The 20,896-nt window shown below is 33.5% G+C and overlaps 1 protein-coding gene across 8 annotated transcripts in view; it reads right to left on the bottom strand.

Moving 5' to 3' along the window:
• LOC117102608 (dynactin subunit 1-like) overlaps positions 1 to 20,220 on the bottom strand; it is a 53,471-nt gene extending 33,251 nt beyond the window's left edge. For 2 of the 8 annotated variants that reach the window (XM_033242971.1, XM_033242974.1), the window contains exons 1-14: positions 20,112 to 20,220; positions 18,931 to 19,057; positions 18,437 to 18,554; positions 18,034 to 18,141; positions 15,226 to 15,276; positions 14,400 to 14,438; positions 9,344 to 9,550; positions 8,808 to 8,879; positions 8,218 to 8,325; positions 7,981 to 8,077; positions 7,657 to 7,680; positions 3,353 to 3,696; positions 2,916 to 3,107; positions 2,359 to 2,478 (exon numbers count right to left, since the gene is read on the bottom strand). In XM_033242971.1, the coding sequence (XP_033098862.1) occupies positions 2,359 to 2,478; positions 2,916 to 3,107; positions 3,353 to 3,696; positions 7,657 to 7,680; positions 7,981 to 8,077; positions 8,218 to 8,325; positions 8,808 to 8,879; positions 9,344 to 9,550; positions 14,400 to 14,438; positions 15,226 to 15,276; positions 18,034 to 18,141; positions 18,437 to 18,554; positions 18,931 to 19,040 (1,590 nt within the window). In that variant the 5' untranslated portion in view covers positions 19,041 to 19,057; positions 20,112 to 20,220. Of the gene's footprint in view, positions 1 to 2,358; positions 2,479 to 2,915; positions 3,108 to 3,352; positions 3,697 to 7,656; positions 7,681 to 7,980; positions 8,078 to 8,217; positions 8,326 to 8,807; positions 8,880 to 9,343; positions 9,551 to 14,399; positions 14,439 to 15,225; positions 15,277 to 16,895; positions 16,930 to 17,735; positions 17,775 to 18,033; positions 18,142 to 18,436; positions 18,555 to 18,930; positions 19,058 to 20,111 lie in introns of those variants that run through there. The other 6 variants (XM_033242972.1, XM_033242976.1, XM_033242973.1 and 3 more) reach the window with 6 other exon arrangements.
• Between the last annotated feature and the right edge of the window lie 676 nt (positions 20,221 to 20,896).

The raw sequence follows: 20,896 nt of genomic DNA, 5'->3' as shown, positions 1-20,896 counted from the left end.
CATTCTAGAACATTGCTTTCTTACATGCTGCCAGAATATGTGGGGTAATTCCATTATATTCTTTTATGCTCAAAGGTAAAAAAAATTGAATTTATGTGATATTGATCTTGTTCTATGACCTTTTCTTCCAAAAATTTAATGGTGTCTTTCTTTGTGTAATCAATAGACAGAAAGACAGACTGACAGACCAACAGCACTAAATACATAACCTCCTTGGCGGAGATAATAATAATAGCAGGTAACATGTGGAATATTTTTCTGCAAAAGTTTGCAACAATCACCTTTGCTTGTGCCTTGGCTTCTGCAAACTTCTGCTTAAAATCAAAAGCTGGTTGATCTGGAGTGGATTCTTGGCTGTTATTGGCTGTCTCAACTTTCAGATGCAGTTGACGATTTTCATCCTAGTAAGAGTAGCAAAAAATATGTAATTGGGATTATTCGACTGGTTCATTTCGTTGACTACGACTTTTCATTAAGTATTATTTTCATTCGACTGTCTTAAAATAAACTTCATTGACAAAAAAAATTAACGTAAACCAGAGCGTGTTAATCAGCATTAGGTTTTCTAATGACCACAACAAACATGGCCAAGTGGTCAGTTCAACAACACATGCGTTACTATAATTTAGATTAAATTTCAGAAAATAAAAATTATAATATTTACTCACATGATGTCCAACAAATAATTGTAGGCTAACAGAATTTTAAAAATCGGATTTTACGAAAACCTATACCGCCACAATTTGAAGCAGCCTTGATTAAGCAGTGCGTATCGCGGTAACTATGCAGCCATTTTGTTTTGTTGAGTATTTACCAGTTTTCTATTCAACTGGTCGTCTTCGTTAAGCAGGATTTTACCATTGCGCAGGTGAATTTAAATCTTTAATTCTTTTACTTATTTTTATATTTTAGGGTAAATTGTGCAAAATGTTGAATTACCTGAAGAGATGAGGTAAGCTCTCTAAACTTTGCTATCGTCTGCTGGTAGTCGGAAATGCTGTCGCTCATTGCTTCCAATTTTCTTTGAGCATCCAACACCCGTGAGTTTGCCATGTCTCGTTCCTCTCGCAGCTCCAGCTCTGTGTCTCTTGCATTCTCCTGGATCTCTTCATTCATATCTGCTAGTGCTTCCTAAAATTAAATTTTGATTTCTCTTTAGTTATTTAGCCCTTCAATAAATATTGTTTTAATACCTTCGCATTCATTTCACAATCACAGGTTCAAGAATCTTTTATTATATCATATATATGAAAACAATATTTTATATACTTGGGAACTGAAGCCCAAGTGACATCATCCATTACCCTAGCGCCATTTTCAGGGGGTAGAAACAAACAAATCATTTTTCCTCTGCAGACACTGACTGCTGTGATATATAGTGTAAGGATAGCATTCGTTGAAGGTGGATATTATAAAGCTGATTTCTCATGGTGAGGAACCCAATTTCATTCACTTTCTTTATATATATGCCTATAAAAAATCAAATATCCTGAGCTATTAATATTATGATTGGCTATTTATATAGCAAAAATAAAATCTATATATGCCCACTCTGAATTATGCAACTAAGATGTACTCTTAACCACTATTTATCCCTTTCATTAATAAATAACAATTTGTTACTCACCAGATCATTGATGTTGTCCTGCAGCTCTTGGACCTTCTCTTCAAGCTCCAGATTAGCCTCTGTTAGTGACTCAACCATCTCCTCTGCTCCCAATGCTGCATCCACCTGCTCCTTCAGCTCAATCACCTGGTTCTCAGCTTCCTTCAGAGCCTTCGAGACACTGTCTTTCTGTGACTTAACTTCCTTATTATCGTTCACAATCTTTTCTTTCTCTTTCAGCAGTGTCTGGTACTCCTGTTTCTCATGAGTGGAGAGGTCGCGCAACCTCACCAGAGCTTCCTTAAGGCGCGTGTTCTGTTGCTCCAACTGTTTGATTTGATAGTTAGTGGCAGCTCCTTCAGTACCTTAATTCAGAAAGAATTGTAATTAGAAACTATTACTGTTTGGGATGATAACTTTCATTATATTCATAAACTCACTGCATTCACTTTTTATCAATGATACAATTAGTTGGTTTGTTAAAATAGAAAATTTCTCACAAAGACACAGTAGATTTTACAAAAAAGTGGGTCCTTAGACAACTATAACAACTGACTTTAAAGCAGAAGGTATAAAAAAGTATGTGAAACTTTATTGATGCTCGAACTGTAGAGAATGATCTTTAATGAAGGCAATGTGGTATGGTCGCACACTGTAAGCACTGATTTCCCCTTCCCCTACCTAACTCATCCCATACCACCCTCATCCTACACCTGTCTCTTATACACATCTAGATGTGTATAAGAGACAGCCTTTGCTTGTGCCTTGGCTTCTGCAAACTTCTGCTTAAAATCAAAAGCTGGTTGATCTGGAGTGGATTCTTGGCTGTTATTGGCTGTCTCAACTTTCAGATGCAGTTGACGATTTTCATCCTAGTAAGAGTAGCAAAAAATATGTAATTGGGATTAATCGACTGGTTCATTTCGTTGACTACGATTTTTCGTTGAGTATTATTTTCATTTCATCCACAACAAACATGGCCGATTGGTCAGTTCAACAACATTTCGTTAATATAATTTAGATTAAATTTCAGAAAATAAAAATTATAATATTTACTTAAATAATTATAATTATTGTAATAATAATTAAATAATTGTAATAATTGTAGGCTAACAGAATTCAAAAAAGTGGATGAAAACATTTTTTACAAAAAACCCATATGTCACAATCCGAAGCAACCTTGATTACGCAGTGCGTTTCGCGGTAACTATGCAGCCATTTTGTTTTGTCGAGTACAGGTGAATTTAAATCTTTAATTCTTTTATTTATTTTTCTATTTTAGGGTAAATTGTGCAAAATGTTGAATTACCTGAAGAGATGAGGTAAGCTCTCTAAACTTTGCTATCGTCTGCTGGTAGTCGGAAATGTTTTCGCTCATTGCTTCCAATTTTCTTTGAGCATCCAACACCCGCGAGTTTGCCATGTCTCGTTCCTCTCGCAGCTCCAGCTCTGTGTCTCTTGCATTCTCCTGGATCTCTTCGTTCATATCTGCTAGTGCTTCCTAAAATTAAATTTTGATTTCTCTTTAGTTATTTAGCCCTTCAATAAATATTGTTTTAATACCTTCGCATTCATTTCATAATCACAGGTTCAAGAATCCCTAGAGCCATTTACCGGGAATATTATGATTGGCTACTTATATAGCAAAAATAAAATCTATGTATGCCCACTCTGAATTATGCAATTAAGATGTAAACTTAACCACTATTTATCCCTTTCATTAATAGATAACAATTTGTTGCTCACCAGATCGTTGATGTTGTCCTGCAGCTCTTGGACCTTCTCTTCAAGCTCCAGATTAGCCTCTGTCAGTGACTCAACCATCTCCTCTGCTCCCAATGCTGCATCCACCTGCTCCTTCAGCTCAATCACCTGGTTCTCAGCTTCCTTCAGAGCCTTCGAGACACTGTCTTTCTGTGACTTAACTTCCTTATTATCGTTCACAATCTTTTCTTTCTCTTTCAGCAGTGTCTGGTACTCCTGTTTCTCATGAGTGGAGAGGTCGCGCAACCTCACCAGAGCTTCCTTAAGGCGCGTGTTCTGTTGCTCCAACTGTTTGATTTGATAGTTAGTGGCAGCTCCTTCAGTACCTTAATTCAGAAAGAATTGTAATTAGAAACTATTACTGTTGTGATGATAACTTTCATTATATTCTTAAACTCACTGCATTCACTTTTTATCAATGATACAATTAGTTGGTTTGTTAAAATAAAAAAATTTCTCACAAAGACACAGTAGGTTTTACAAGAAAGTGGGTCCTTAGACAACTATAACAACTGACTTTAAAGCAGAAGGTATAAAAAAGTATGTGAAACTTTATTGATGCTCGAACTGTAGAGAATGATCTTTAATGAAGGCAATGTGGTATGGTCGCACACTGGAAGCACTGATTTCCCCTTCCCCTACCTAACTCATCCCATACCAACCTCATCCTACACCTCCCCTGGTCAGCACACTCCTTATTTTTATGGTGACATGGTAAAATGGTATACTTTAATAAGAAACTACAATCTATTAAGTGTTGTCTTCTAAAAGCCAATGTGAATTCAAAAAATACATCTGTTGATTATCTTCAAAATAATGTCTGTATTATTATCAATAAAATGATAAATCAACTAATTAATCAAATATTTAATTAATGTAACATTCCTTTGCTATGCGAGTAATTAAATGCTTAAATTCCTGTGTTGGATTATACTATACTGTATTCATTCATGCATTATCTGTATTTTTGTGAGTACAAAGTCATGAATAATGTATAACATACTTCTATACTGTTGATTAAGCCACTCAAATGTTAGATTTATTATATCGCTGTAAATTGTGCTATATATATATATATTATATAACAAAAGGTTAATAAATTTATTGGTACATAATGCAATATCCTTTGAAGTTACATCTAAATTGTAAATATTCATCATACTGTATATCACAGTAAAACAAAGGTAACAGTCAGAGACTAGTTGAGATATGTATTCACACAAGGTTTTGTTTTGTGTACAATGTACTGTACATATTTGCAGGTGAAGGCTTGTGTTAACAGGTTTGCTACCAGGGATACAAGTTCACATCCGACAGGGTTCAATCAAGGCGCCAAAGATGTGAGTTCATGTCCACAGATGTCTAAACGCACACAATTGTATTGCACATAAGCCCGCTGGAAGTGGTCGCCAGAACGTGAAATCTCGTCCTGGAGGTTCAGGGAAGAACCTGGAAGTAAAAATCTAAAAATAATACGGTATGTTTGTTTGTGTTGCATTACAGTTGATGGGAATGAATTTCATTATAGTGGTGCCTTTTATGCCTTGGCATATAGGATGAAACTAGGAAAAAAGGCTTGGCAGTCAATTTGTTAATAAATATCTCAACAACTTTGTCCCTGAATTGCTACCTTTTCTTTACTTACAAAGTAGACTGTACAGCTGATATTATTTACCATTATATATCAGAAAAGTAGTTGTGTACTAATGTGAAAGATGTACTGTCCCATGCAAAGTACCAAAAAAAAATAATCATAAAATCATTTTTGAAATTAACTTGCCCACTTTGTAATAACAAATATTATCAACTTGAACATCAAAATTAGTGTTTTCACTATCCTGTATAAAAATCAGGGTACACATTCAATAATTTCAATGCTAAAGTTAATGTTGTATGTTACTGAAAAATAAGCAAGTGAATTTCAATACTATATTTTATGATTTTTTATCATTTTCAGGAGACAATACATCTTTAAACTAATCAATGACGACAGAGAAAACAAGAGGGGCACCACTTTGAAATTTATAATATATATTTTTTTAATTATTATTCCTTTTGAACTGGCATTATGTGTCGAGAATCTCGAATGTGGCCGACAGATAATGATAATGATGACGATAATGTTGATGATAATGATGATAAACCACATAGAAAGATTGTCAGATAGTGCTGATTCTCTGTTTTCCTGTCATCAATTCATAACTGTGAAGCTTTATTATTCAATATTTAAACCATACTATCATTTACTATTAAAACTTCTTAAGAAGTTTGTTCTGAATTAGACTTCCAAACGTACCTATTATGGTAAGTCAATTCCAACTACTGTATACTCTATTATTAAAAAATAAGGTTAAAATACCACACTATTATTAGACTCTGATTTAGTTACTAAACAGTAGTCTGATTATAGTAGTCCCAAGAACAAGTAAGTACTATATACATACACCTTGATTTTATATAACATGCTGGTATTGAGGATAAATGGACATAATAAAAGGCAATAAAAAAAAAGTACTAAAGTTAAGTACTGTGCATAGAAAAATAAGAAATTAGGAGAGAACCCAACATCAGTGCAACAAAAAAAGTTTTAAAAATTCTTCCACCAATAAAAATATACAAGATATTGAAATATGAACTTAGTGATTGTGTTTATCCTTTCACCAAAATGTGGAATATATAAACTACTTCCACATGGAAGGAGGCAGTGAGGCAATAGTCAAGGAAGTGGTGAGAGAGATAGAGAGGAAGTAACTTACTAATTTCAGGATTGAGAGCTATGTGATGCTACATGATTAAGATTAAGTCTTTCCTGTTGTAGGAAGCATTTGAAGGTGGGATTTGAAGTCAAGGGTCTGATATAAATCCATCACAGGTCCCAATACTAACTGTATCTTTGGTTGGGTTGGATATATTCTGTGTTAACACCAAGGAAACACACACTAAAGTCTGAAAACATAATTCTAGTAGGGTCCTTTCTGGGGGTAATATACCAGGAGACAATCCCTTAATCTTTTTCAAAGTGTACTGCATTCTTTAACATGCACATGGGCCATAATTTGCACACAGGACCAACAGTTTAAGCATCTGTTCCAAAAGAGGGTGTACTCTTTTTTAACTTGCACTTTTAGCCCTCCAGCTAAAACACAAGAAGAGCAGTGGATAGAAATGAAATGGGTACCAAAGATTAACCAATAGATCTCTACAGTTTAGTGCACACACAGTGGCCATATCCCACAGTTTAGCTGCCTTTACTAAATGTTGCTCCCATATAAAGATATTTTAACAATTTTCTATAGAGTACTACAGTGTTACATCACAACACCATGTGATACTACTCAGTTGCTATCGTTGCAAAATGCGTTCAACCAGACGCCATTTTCTCCACTGACAACCCATTGATCATAATTTCTAACGTGATTATTAAGATGTTGTATCTTACTTTTTCTTTGTAAATTTTAATTGATGATAAAATGTGTGTTCGGTAACTAATATAATGCAAGCTTTTGTGTTTTTAGTACATTTTGATGGTAAAATGTTAGATTTCAAAATGCCTATTTCAGAAAACCTATGAAGTCATTCAGGCATAATGAACGGTAACCAACATCTGTTGACAACAGAGAGTGCCACCTGACGTTGTGACAACACGACTGTGGTACTCTGTCATAAAAAGCAGCCCTTTTCATCTTATTGATAGTGACATAATGACTAATACCTAATAAGACATATCAGATTTTATTTAAGTAGTAAAGTCCTATTTTCTCATCTACTCACATGTATACATCAATGGTCTGATAATTTGTCATGAAAAAGCAGAATTCATGGATCGTCCTCAAAGCATCATGATTTATGGGATGGATTAAAAGCTCCAAAACGTGATTGGCTGATTGACTGACTGATTTACTAATGGACCTTTGCAACTAACCCCGCCCCTTGGATACTGTTGCCGAGGTCCCACTAAAGGACAGCAGAAAAACGTACACACAAGCGTTTGTGGGACAAAACATGTTTGTGACACACTGACATTCTGGAAAAGTCTATTGACCAACTGACTGACAGATAAACCACTGACTGCCTCACTATCTATCCAATCAAGTGGTCAAGGGAAAAAAATCTTGTTAACAAACCTTCTAAACTAGATTTCTATGGCAAGCAAGTGAAGTGACCAGCAAAACCATCAAATTTGGAAGGAAAAGCAGACTGAGATAAAATGTTTCAGTGACAAAAAAAAAATGTTTATCTAAGAAAATATTATTAAAATATTAAATCAGACAGTGTAATACCAGTACCTTGCGAACCATCTGCAGATTTTGCTGAAGAATAAATTTCATATTATTAGAAAACAAAACATAAACATTAATAACTCTTGTAAACTGGTTGGATTTCTTCATGATTAAAACGAATGGTAAACAGATGTCAGGGGAGATGGATTTTTCTATATAGCTCTTTTGTTTTATCAAGTCTTTGTTTAAGCAAATTAGAACCAACTATTAATAATAATGATAAAATCTAAACATTCAACATATTTCTGTAAGAAAAGCTTTTTTAAATTGTCATAATTAATAGTAAATATAATCAATTTTGAAAAATTAAAAACAACTAAACAATCTTACCTCCTTGTTCAATTTCACTGCGAAGTAGCTCAAGGTCAAGGGTCAACTCTTCATTCTTCTCCTTCAAAGATTCAACTTCCTGCTGTAAGGAGTCAGCCTGAAAATATAATTATAAAATGACACTGACAACCTCAAACATATGCATGTTCCATGGCTGAACCAAAGATCATTGGAATTAAAGGCACCTTAATGAAATGCCTTCAATATTTCACTTGGTATTCATTTTTTTTTACTTACTCTTTCTTCTGCCATTTCTTTATCAAGAGTGGCCATCTCAATGCTCTCTGCTACCTCCGCTACATCTTCCTCATGCCTATGCTTAGCCTCAACTGCCTCCCTAGCTTCCTGAAAAGTAAAACAAACAGGTTAACATTTTGCCGTAATAATAATAATAATCGATCCATAGAAAAATGTTAAAAACCACATAACTAATAACACAAATAGGCCTATTAAGTTAATAATTTATCATCATCATGATAATGATGATCATCGGAATCATTATTATCTTTATGATCATCTTCATTGGTAACATTTATCATTATCACCTTCTTCATTACTGCCATCAACATCATCATAAATTCCACCATTCCATTCCATCATCATAAAATCTACCCCCTTCATAGCTATTATCATCGTTACCATCATCGTTGTCATCATTATCATATTCGTTGTCATCATTATCATCATCATCATCTTCATCATCGTTGCTTTCATTATCGTCATCATTATCATTGTCATTATAATCGTCATTATAATTATCATGATTATAATTATCAACTTCATCATAATCATCATTACCACGCACTGTTATACACATTTATCCTTACTTTCTTGGCTTCTTGTAATTGTCGTTCTAGGTCAGATTTTGCCTCTGTCATTCTGGCCTTAAATTCTTGATGCTAAAAAAAAAAAGATAACATATATTTACTCTAATCCAGCAAGAAGCATATGGCTAATTCTATATCATATCTGCACAGTACCAAGGTGGTCACGAAGCATGAACATAAGTACAGTAAATTAGATGCATTTGGATACCGTACCGCATATTACAAGCATAAATATATGTACAGTACATTGGAGGTCTTTTGCTCAGATAAGGGGCTTTCAATTGCACGACAACAGTAGGACCTAGAATATAATGACTAAGAAGTAATCTGCGAATGCAACAACGATGAGTTCTCGTTGTAGCTTGGATTCTAGGGCACACTTAGGCCTGCATTTACGTTGTGCAGAGAACATAGAACCAGCATAGGACGGTCATCGCTGAGCGAATCCATTTCAGCATTACATAATAATGCAAATTAAAAAATCCCTATTGTTTGAGATATTTGTGTCAGGCATATTTCCAAGCCCTATAACAAACCTGCTGAAACTGTATTTTCATCTTCTCTAATTCCTTCAGCTTTGCCTTGTCCTCCACTCTTCGGATTTTCAGTGTATCCAACTTCTCTGTGAGGTCTTTGACCTGATGTCGTAAGTTCATGACCTCCTCTGAGTTTATGTCTTCTTCTGATTCTGGTTGGGAGGTCTCAGATGGTGGCGGGCTTGGTCTCACCTCTGGTGCTCTTATCTGAGAAAATCATTTAAATATTAAAATCCATCAATATACTTCTTCAAATATATATATATGTAGAATATTAAATAATATTAACATATATATAAATAATACATAAAATCTTAGTACAAGTTTAGTTGTCTTAAGTTGTAATATACCATGTTAGATACATCTGGAGATCTACATGTAGGGTTCTGATAAAAAAATCATTTAATTTACTCGAACTTCACATATACTTCAGGTAACATTTCTTTGTTAGGCCAAAAATTCCTGAATTCATTCCTCCCAGATGAATATACTCGTTAGCTCCGATGAGGATTAATAGATGATTGATTAATAGATCTTTTTTGTATGGGCAGCCATTAGGGCCAATATACTCTACTGCCTCTATTATACTGCTCCCATTGGAGCTTTCGAGATTATGAGAACAACATTCTATATAATGTAGCACAAAGAATATACTCAAAGCAAAAGACAAAGAGGCTTAAAATGAAAATAAAAATTAATATATATATATATATATATTAAAAAAACCTCTTTTAATGAAAGGAATAGCAAAAATATCAAACATAATAAAATGATGATGAAAATATCATTATTGGTAAAATAGCTTAAAATAAAACATTTCATAAATGAAATAGATTAACATAAATTAATTAATTGGGTAAAAACATAATATACAACGATATTAGGTTCAAGGGTAAGCTATATTGTGGTAACGATGCCGGTATGCTTTTAACCCACCAGTGGGTGCTACATCTTCACCAAGCTGTGCAAGTTTATAAAACAAATATCAATTAATAAATCTCGGATAATATTAGTTAATATTATGTAAATAATATAAAAATGAAAAGTTATATATTTATATATTTTGATAAATACAATATCAGTTTATAAGCTAAAGCTCTAAAAAAAATTAAATTAATAATTAATAGTTGATTTTTACAGCACGTCTTATAATACTGTACCTTTCTAATAAGAGAAAAATTATTTAGTAATAGTATGTTTGTGAATATTATATACTGCGTTACAGTAGGAATATTAGTCGTTAAATTTATAAAATATTAAATATTTCTATAGAGTATTAACCCTTTCACTGCTGCAGGTAACTACACCCCCTGTGCTGGGCTTTTTTAGGAAGAAGGTTATTATGTTAAATGTCAAAAAAAATACTAAAAGAGGTTATTTTGAAATTGTTTTTGTGTGTTGGGGTGGGAAAGAGGTTGGCCTACAGGAAAAAATTTAAATTGGAATTTTAATTAGGTGGTCATGTGACCATTGTGGTGGCCATTATGGAAATACCCTTTTTTCATAAATCTGTAAAATAGAAACAAAATTCTTATGGGATGCTGTTTTTTTTTCCACAGGATAATGATGAAGATACATTAAATGAATTAAAAAATCAGTAGTTTGAATTATTTTCATCATTCTATTTAAAAACAGACAAAAATCCATGTTTGTCGGAAAAAAAAAAATTTTCAAAAACCATGTAAGATGATTTTTTTTTCGCAACAATTAATCATTACTCCATATAATTCAGTAGAAATCACCTCTAGTTCATAGAAACAACTATAGTGGGCGCCTGCAGTACAGGAACAATTTTACAAAGAATCGTTTTTATATACCCAGTACTACCGGGTATGCGCAATTCAACAACATTTTTTTCTACCCGGTACTATCGGGTATGCGCAGTGAAGCATTATTTTTGGGTTTTTTTAATATCTAGAGGCAAAATTTTGTTTGAATTTATTATTGATATACTTTTTAAATGGTCTGCTTAATAATCATAAAAATAATAGCAATAATATTAATAATAACGATAACAATAAAAATAACAATAATTACAATAATATAATTTTAGATTTACATAGCGCCTTCTACTAACAATGCCACGAAAGCGCTTAACAATGATTATATGATAGTATAATTAGGTATATAGTGTATCATTACTTTTCGCTTATCTCTGATTCTAGCATTTAGTTGATTTTACATACAAGTGAAGCATGACGACTTATCCTATATATTCCACTAAGCTGAGTATTCATATTCTTGACATTTTGAATGGAAAAGTTAAAATAATATTATAGTTAATACATTCATTACTGAGGTATATATAGCCAAATGTAAACTTCAGATAATTTCTTCACTAAAGATTTAGAAATGATCAACAAACCGATCCATATTTTTTATCTATTGGTCTTTCATGCTAATAACCTAACACCACCAATATATACAGTGTAATTTTGTTGGTTGCCAATTTGTATCACTACCGGTACCACCTTATACCACTACCAAATACTATCATGCCCCAATATCTCACACAATGAAAACAGTTCCATGTTGTATTTCTACCAGTACCATAATATAATGTTTTGTAATGTTATTAGTACAATATTGTACCAATACCAGTACCATATTGTACCAATATACATATTGTACTGCTACACCGTACCACAGCCAGTGCCATCTTATACCAGTACCAAAGTAATATTGTACCATTGCCACTATCATATCTTATTCCTACAATTAACTTGAAAGTAGATTTGATTTTACATACTGATTTCATGTGCAAATGCTGATATTCTTAAAATGTCAATATTGATTAATTATACTGATAAACATATTCCAATAACAGAACCATATGTTTTTTTTAATTGCAATACTGTATACAGTAGGTTATTTTGCTACCACCTGTGCAATATGAACTGTACTCAATGCCAGAGTGATATGTAATTACGGACAGTGCTAGTACTAGATACAGTGAATGTGCTGTCTTCATGTGCTTGTTTTTATTCACTTTATATACAATTATCTTTTTTACTAATACTAATATAATAATTATGCTAATAAACATTAGTCATCATTATTAAAATGTAATATCAAATTTTATCATTACTTAGTTTTAAAAAAAATAACAATTTGAAACAATTAAAAATATTCTTTTTTGAAAAACAAACTATATTCCTAAAAATGTATAATTCTCTATGTTGATAGGCTAATAGACAAAGGTATACTAACAATAGATGATGTAATAAAGGGCAATATCAAATTTTATCATTACTTAGTTTTAAAAAATAACAATTTGAAACAATTAAAAAGAAAATTAACAGTCTTATGATTTGAGTAAAACTATACTCCTAAAAAGATATAATTCTCTATGTTGATAGGCTAATAGCCGAAGATATACTAAATGTAACCTAAAAACAATAGATGTCAAAAAAGGCACCATAATTAAAGGGATGGAGAAGGAAGTACAGCAATTAATAAATGTACAGTTACTATGACTACAAGAAAAGATGATCTCTATATAAGGCACCAGAATTAATAAGGGAATGGGAAAAAGGATGGGAAATGGGGGTTTTCAATCCCTCGCTGTGCATTTGGCTTGTGTCCTTGAGCAAGGCTGCTCCTGCACAACACTTTAACATGTAGGCCCAATGACCGGGGTCAAATGCGTTTCGCTCCAAAGAAAGGTGCTATATAAATATCTAGCTAAACAATGAAGGTACAGTAATGAACCTTTCCGCTAAGCCCCAACCCTGGATACTGTTGCTAAGGTCCCAAAAAGCGACAGTGCCGGCCGACGAATCTAACTTTGCTCCCTGCGAGGGATAGATGACACAATGCTGTTTGCTGATTGTCCGTGGAAAAACACATCGTGCCGTTGTGTTCTCCATGGAATCGCGTCGGCCGACAACCGTCAGACACAGTAAGCATCCAGCTTTAAGACTAAAGCTACATTTACACTAGACACGATAACGAAACAACATGTCATAGCGTCGTTTATATTCTTCAACACTAAGCCCATTTTTATCGTGTCGTGTCGTTATCGTATCTAGTGTAAATATAGCTTAACTGTATAAAAGATTAATACAAGTTAGTCTTAAAATTGCTGCTGTCATTTCTTTTATTCTAGAGCAAACTAATTTGGCTACACAACTTATTCATAATATTGATATACAATTTAATAATAAATGTTCAATTACTATGTCTAGAAAAAAGGAGATGGAAATAAAGGCACTTTTAAAAGAAGGTGGGAATTAAGTTTGGAGAAAGCATAGAGCTTTTAATAGGCAACAATGTTTTAACATCACCAACAAAAAAAATCTTGAATTCTAAGGAAGGGGATAATACAATCTAGTTATTGATAAATTAGCAAAATTAGTAATACTTGAAAAAAAATAATTGATAACAATGATTATAATATTCCGCTTATGCAAGGACTCTAAAATGTTTAAATAATAATAAAATTTAAAATAAATATAAGCTAATAAGATTAGTCTGTCAATAAAAAAGAAAAGTTGCAACTTGAAGTGTATTTGTTCTACTAGTGAATTATATATAAAAATATCATGTTTTCAAATGGTAGAAAATCGAGCAAAACATATAAACCCATCAGATTGAACAATTTTAAGATTAAATGCAATTCATTGTTAAATTTTATCCAACTGTTTTAGTGAACTAGATTTTGAAAACCCCTTTTTTGCATAATAGTGTGATTGCTAAGACTCAGGTTGGAGCTTTAAGAATAGAAACTTCATGTGGCACTGAAAAAGATTGAACCCCTGATCCTGAACTTGATGAACAAGTACCAACTGACACATTGTCATTGTTTCATTCTAGAAAAGTAATCCTTCAATTTTATTTGTTTAAAAAAAGATTACTTTGAAAATTTACATCAATGTCCTACCAGATAAAACATATTAAATAAAAATATCAGTAAAATATTACCAAAACTGAAATTGCCCATATTCCGTATATGTATATTTTGTTGGATATTAGTTTTATAAAAAAAATTTTAAAAGCAGTGTTAAAAACTGTTCCTTAATTAGCATTCAATTAGTTTGTTGTTATTACAACTCACTCCCTGGGCCGGCTTTGTTCCACCCTTCTTCTTCGGAGTCTGTTGAATAAAATTTAAAATTCATCATTGTAAGAAAGAAACACTTGTATGGTGATCTCACACAGGAACAATCACAGGCTGGGAAACAAATCCAAGTTAGTGGGTACGAGCTCACACCTAGCGTTAGTCACACACAGGGTTCGAATTTCCTCAGAATGCTCCATCAGCAAAAAGTTGGTATGGGTTATGGCCTTACTACAGCAAATTATTCTTCCACACCGATAATCAACAGTTTGTATTTTTTTTTTTCAGTATCATTTTATGGATGCCCAGGCCTGGGTTAGGAAACTCGACAGCAAAATGCTTGCTGTCAAGCATGGGATTTACCACAGCAGTGGAAAGCCCTTTCCACAGCAATTGCTGCCGGTGCTGTGGGGAAATTCAAACCCTGCACACATATGATAAAAATTAAATAAGTCTATAACACTATGAGTAAAAACAAAATTCCACCTAGACTAAGATAGAATTTCTCTATAAAATTATAAACAAGTTTAAAGAAAAAAATAATTGTTGTTTCATGATGCAAAATATTTTCTTGACGACTTCAAATCGTGAGACTGCATAAATTATAACACCCGCACTGTACATCACCGGACAAATTTCTTGCACTGCAGAACAACGCTAATTGTTCAGTAAACATGCAATGAAAACACATCCAATTATCATGCTAAATCATGCTGGAAGGGGCTTAGTTACAACAGGGTAGTATGAGGTATGCATGTCATTTGTATCATGGCGGCAATAATAGCAATGGATGCATGATGCATCGATGATACATTAAACTCACATTAAAGGAAGATATCTTCGCTGGTTCTGATGCTCGCCTAGTATCAAGAGCCTGTGGATTTTATCCAGTACAAATTTATCAGGCATATGTTTTGACCATTAATATATGGACATATTTCACCCATATAGACATGATGATGTCATATCACACCCATATATGGGCAAACAACAGGAATTTTCATGTAAACATTGATAGAGTGTAAAGAGCTTTAGAATTTTTCTTATTTAAAGTTGAGGAAACTGTTCAGTTTCTGGTTATAAATTTCACTCATACAGCTTAATCATGCCAGGGGGTCCTAAATCTCCTTCGAGTTTCAGGTGTTTTGAGAGCAGCTTAGCGCAGTGAGAGCGCTCACTGAGAGCAGCTTAGCTCAGTCAGCTAATCTGGTTGTAGCCAATGTGTGTGCGCTGAACCGTGGGGATTTCTAGGTCCCCGGTTAAATTACCATTGCTGCCTCTCCTTGTGTTTCAGCTTGAGGGCTGAAATACATGTTACAAAAGCGCACTGTCTTTCGGATGAGACGTTTAAGCCGTTGGTCCTGTGTGCATGTTAAAGAACGCAGTACATTCTTCGGAAAAGAGTAGAGGATTGTCTCCCGGTGTACTGCCTAATCACCACCAGAACTACCCCACTGGAAATACTGTAAGTCTTCTTCTAGATTTTCGAGGGCTATCCACCCATAAATCCAATCCAATCCAATCCGAGTACAAAAACAACAACAAAAACTGGTGAAATGTCTCCCCCGATCTCAAGAGCAAGAAGAAATCTCCACGAAAATAACTCATCTCATGTATTTTTCAGAATGGTTGTATGTGATTACTACTGTATTATTGTCTCACTGAAGTTAGCTGGCCATGGCCCATGGGTATCACACACAAAAATATAACTCATCAAAGCAGATGGCATCTCTAGGTTTGGACCCCTGAAATCCATATATAGAATAGGCATGATGATGTCATATTACACCTATATATGGGCAAATCACAGGAATTTTCACATACAACTTGACAATGTTAACAGAGCTTTAGAGCTCTCTCCAGATTATCAAATTTTCTTTGAAAAAACTGTTGTATGCCCATATATAGTCATGATGCGCATATATATGGTCATGATGTGATGTCATCATGACCATATTTAGGCATGATGGTCTGGACAGGGATTTAAAAAACTGCATACATCTAAATGATGGATAATGAAGCCATTTGTATCAATGTGGATCTGATACTGATGCTAAACAGCAAATTGAACCACTTAAATATGTCTTAGAAAGTAACTAATAAAAACAGAGTGAAAAAATAGATAGAATCCAAACAGAACAGAATATTTTTGCAAAATATCAGAATCAAAATGAAACATACATATAGTAAAAGGTTTATTCATGCAAGCACCACGTATCAAGAATTTTTTAGATTACAAATACTCTTGAAAAAAAATAATAAAACATTATTGTAATTAATAATAATAATATTGAAACATTAGAATATTGTAAAAATTACAACCCTCTTGTTAGAAATGTAATCGTACCACTCTGACAATAATGACATTTTTAAAAGTAAACAATGTATAAAGATACAAAAAAAGAGAAACTAATGTTTTCAGAATATACACTTTACAAACTAATAACCAAATCCCAGGAAAGAAAAATAATTTTGAAAATGTTAATTCCTCACATCAGTTTGTTTTACTCTAACATTCTGTTTCTCATGTTTCTGCAAAAAAAGGCATTTGGAAAAAGGAAATTAGGACTGTTGTGTTATCCATATTAAAGCCCCATTCCCAGCAAAATTTCAGTTTTTAAGAAAAATCTAATTTTTGTATAATGTTATAAACCTGTCTCTTATACACATCTAGATGTGTATAAGAGACAGGAAATCCTTGACATTTGAAAATGTGTTGGTGTCTGATATCTTAATTATTCAATAGTTTACCTGCGACCTGTCTCTTATACACATCTTGATGTCATCATGACCATATTTAGGCATGATGGTCTGGACAGGGATTTAAAAAACTGCACACATCTAAATGATGGATAATGAAGCCATTTGTATCAATGTGGATCTGATACTGATGCTAAACAGCAAATTGAACCACTTAAATATGTCTTAGAAAGTAACTAATAAAAACAGAGTGAAAAAATAGATAGAATCCAAACAGAACAGAATATTTTTGCAAAATATCAGAATCAAAATGAAACATACATATAGTAAAAGGTTTATTCATGCAAGCACCACGTATCAAGAATTTTTTAGATTACAAATACTCTTGAAAAAAAATAATAAAACATTATTGTAATTAATAATAATAATATTGAAACATTAGAATATTGTAAAAATTACAACCCTCTTGTTAGAAATGTAATCGTACCACTCTGACAATAATGACATTTTTAAAAGTAAACAATGTATAAAGATACAAAAAAAGAGAAATTAATGTTTTCAGAATATACACTTTACAAACTAATAACCAAATCCCAGGAAAGAAAAATAATTTTGAAAATGTTAATTCCTCACATCAGTTTGTTTTACTCTAACATTCTGTTTCTCATGTTTCTGTAAAAAGAGCATTTTGAAAAAGGAAATTAGGACTGTTGTGTTATCCATATTAACTACATTTATCAACTACAATATTTCCACATTAAAAACATAGTCTGTGCTAAGCTAAAAAAAAAATAAATTCAGTATTTTAAGTGTTCATTTGAAAATTTGAAATGTTTAGCTTGAAAATTACAATATAAATATATTTGTTTAAAAAAATGTAATAATAAATATAACACATTAATTGTTTAAAATGTATCATGTTTTAACCTACCGACGGTTTAGGTATCTTTCTTTCGGAGTTGGTGCTAGAGGGCGTTGTTGAAGGTGAAGATGTAGGAGTTGAGCCTTTACTGTCACCTGCTTCGTCCAGCATGATCAGCTATAAGCAGAATGCACCAATAAAAGTTAAAATGTATAACATTTGATCTTATCTGTACAGTACATAGCATTTTTATGAACTTATTTCTTCCACTGTACATGAGATTTCACTTAATTATATCCTTCTCTTTATCCCAAGGCCATATTTCAGAAGTTTTTACTATCTTTCTTCAGCTTATCTGTCACTCCCTCATCCTTCCTCAGACCTGAATTCAGGACACCTCCCACTTTGATAGGAAATCCTTGACATTTGAAAATGTGTTGGTGTCTGATATCTTAATTATTCAATAGTTTACCTGCGACTGCCTCACAAATAATCCATGATTAGGGGCGCAAGTGAAATACTTCTTTCCACTCACAACACCATTGTTTTTTCCCTTCGGTTCACTGAGAACAACGCCAATCCACTTCCCACTATAGAAAAAAAATTTAATGAAAGTCACTATATTATTCAGTCACAACATTGCAAATGTTTGATGGGTGTAGCATCATGCTTTTCATTAGATAGTACACTTCAAGCACTCTGATTACCATTTGGTTATTCTACTATTTAATGGTATTGAAAGTTACTATGAGATTTATCTAGATTCAACTTTCGAAAGGTATGTTTTATAGCCTTACATGAATATGTCATAGTGCAGTAATAGTAGGGGGTTATTATGTGGACTTTTCTGACATGGTATAAATTCTTTTGGGGCCACTTAATAAGGCCCAGTATCCTTTGTGGCTACCTTCCCAATACTAGTGGTATTTAATAATTCATAGCAAATTTTAGAATTTTCAGACTTACGAGGCAAAGCTGGTGACACCGATGAAAGCTATCTTTCCAACTAATCCTTTTTCTTTAACCTCCACTTTCATACCAACCTTAACTGGCTTGGCTTCACCAGAACTCGCCATCTTGTTGATTTAGCAAGCTGTTAAATAACAATCCACGAAAATGTTTAATGATATCAAACACCTACGCAATCCTCCTACTAGTCCTACACTACAGTATAAAGTATTTCATTTGCATGCAAGATATATTTAAAACTGGACAAAACATTGCTAGAATAATTAATACCTGTGCAGAATCATAACCACTGTTTAGCCCCAAATAGTACAGTTTGTTGGTACTGTAATTAAGAACACCAATTTGTTCTTTCTGTTAAATTAATGATGTGATATTTGAAGTCAACTGAAGGATAACATTTTTTGCCGACAGATGGTCCCAATTGGGCAAGAACAAATAAAGGGGCCGACTAGAGCCTCGGTCAGGCTCCTGGAATAAAAAATCTCTGTTAGTGTTCACGGGGAGAGTTTTTATAGATTAGATTAGTTAGAGATGGCCCAAATTGTGATTTGAATAGGCAAAATTATTACTAATTAGGATCCAACCTTGTTGCATGGCGTTGGACGATAGGAGGTCCAGTCCTGAACGACAGAGGGAAATCCCCTCAACCCCCCCTCCCCCAGCTGGCGACACCTCTCACTGGCTCCTAGCCGAGGCCCTATGCTAGCTAGCCTAGAACTCAATACAATAGACTACTACAATATAATACTAATACATAACATATAGTCAATGTCTATTATTATCATAACATTTGTGTACTACAGTACATGTTACACATAAAGACAAATACCAAGGTATAACTTGCATATGCCTAGCCTATGCCTACTAATTGACAGGATAAACTATCACCGACCAAAAAGACCTAACTAGGCCTATAGCTAGGTCAATGGACCCTTAGGCCTAGGCAATAGCTAGGCCCTAGTTAGGAGGGGTGTCAGCCTTCTGGAGCACAGCTGCAGCAGTCGCTCGACGCTTGTCTAAGCTACTCCACAGCCAAGCAAGGCCGCACCCGTAAAAAAACATAACGACATTGAATGATCACGCTACACATAGAATTACTTTTGAATACTAAAATTAACGTAAAAATAATATTTAAAATAGCAAGCTTGCATTTTGTGACAGAAACAAATATTACTTACTGATAAACCTGGAAAATAAACAGCTGGACCTATCCTAGGCCCTACGCCTAAAAATCGCCAGATTGGTAACAATTGCTGTATATGCTAAAAATCTATAATTATCTGAACTCGTACATAGCAATCGTGCCAGGCCGTAAAATAGCAGTCATGCTGATTTCACTCATTATTTTTCACACAGAGAAGGCCAGTCTGTCGGCAGTGATACCAGGGAAATGTAAAAATATTTTCTTTTTTTCTTCTTTATTCAGTTTCAAATGCCTTACAATAAAATTTGCATCCACATAAATAGTTATAAAACATTATGTTTTTAAAGATTGCATTAAAAGGTGATAAGGGATAATGAACACAAACTATGAGCATTTTTTGTATTTTTAGTCAAAGCTAATGTCTGTGATTTAAAAGTTATTCAATATTTGATTTTTTTTTAACTCTTGTATAATTAATTAAGTTATCAGCTCAACTGAAAATTAGAATGAGGGACTGAATTGTTTGTCTTGCCAATTTCGTATTTTGTATTTATTTATTCGGATAGGCCTAATGCCTCATATAAAAATAAGCCTAAGCCAAAATGTAAAAGAAAAAAATCATGACAGTGGCCAAAATGGAATGAAAAACCCACAGATTTGCCCCTTGGAAACCTGGAAGTAAAAAGAACACTAGGCCCTATCGAGGGCAGCATGGGCGGATTTAGCCCCCCCCCCTTTTTGGGAGGTTAAAAAAAGGGGGAAAAAAGGGGGAAATTAGACAAAAAAAGAGACAAAAAGAAAAAAATGATAGCCCAGAAT

The sequence above is a fragment of the Anneissia japonica genome, unplaced genomic scaffold (genome assembly GCF_011630105.1).
Source record: "Anneissia japonica isolate Jap-2015-1 unplaced genomic scaffold, ASM1163010v1 scaffold1489_len2284818_cov182, whole genome shotgun sequence".
Taxonomy (NCBI): Eukaryota; Metazoa; Echinodermata; class Crinoidea; order Comatulida; family Comatulidae; genus Anneissia; species Anneissia japonica.
Note: the sequence above shows the minus strand (reverse complement) of the source record. Positions and strands in the feature narration are given on the sequence as shown.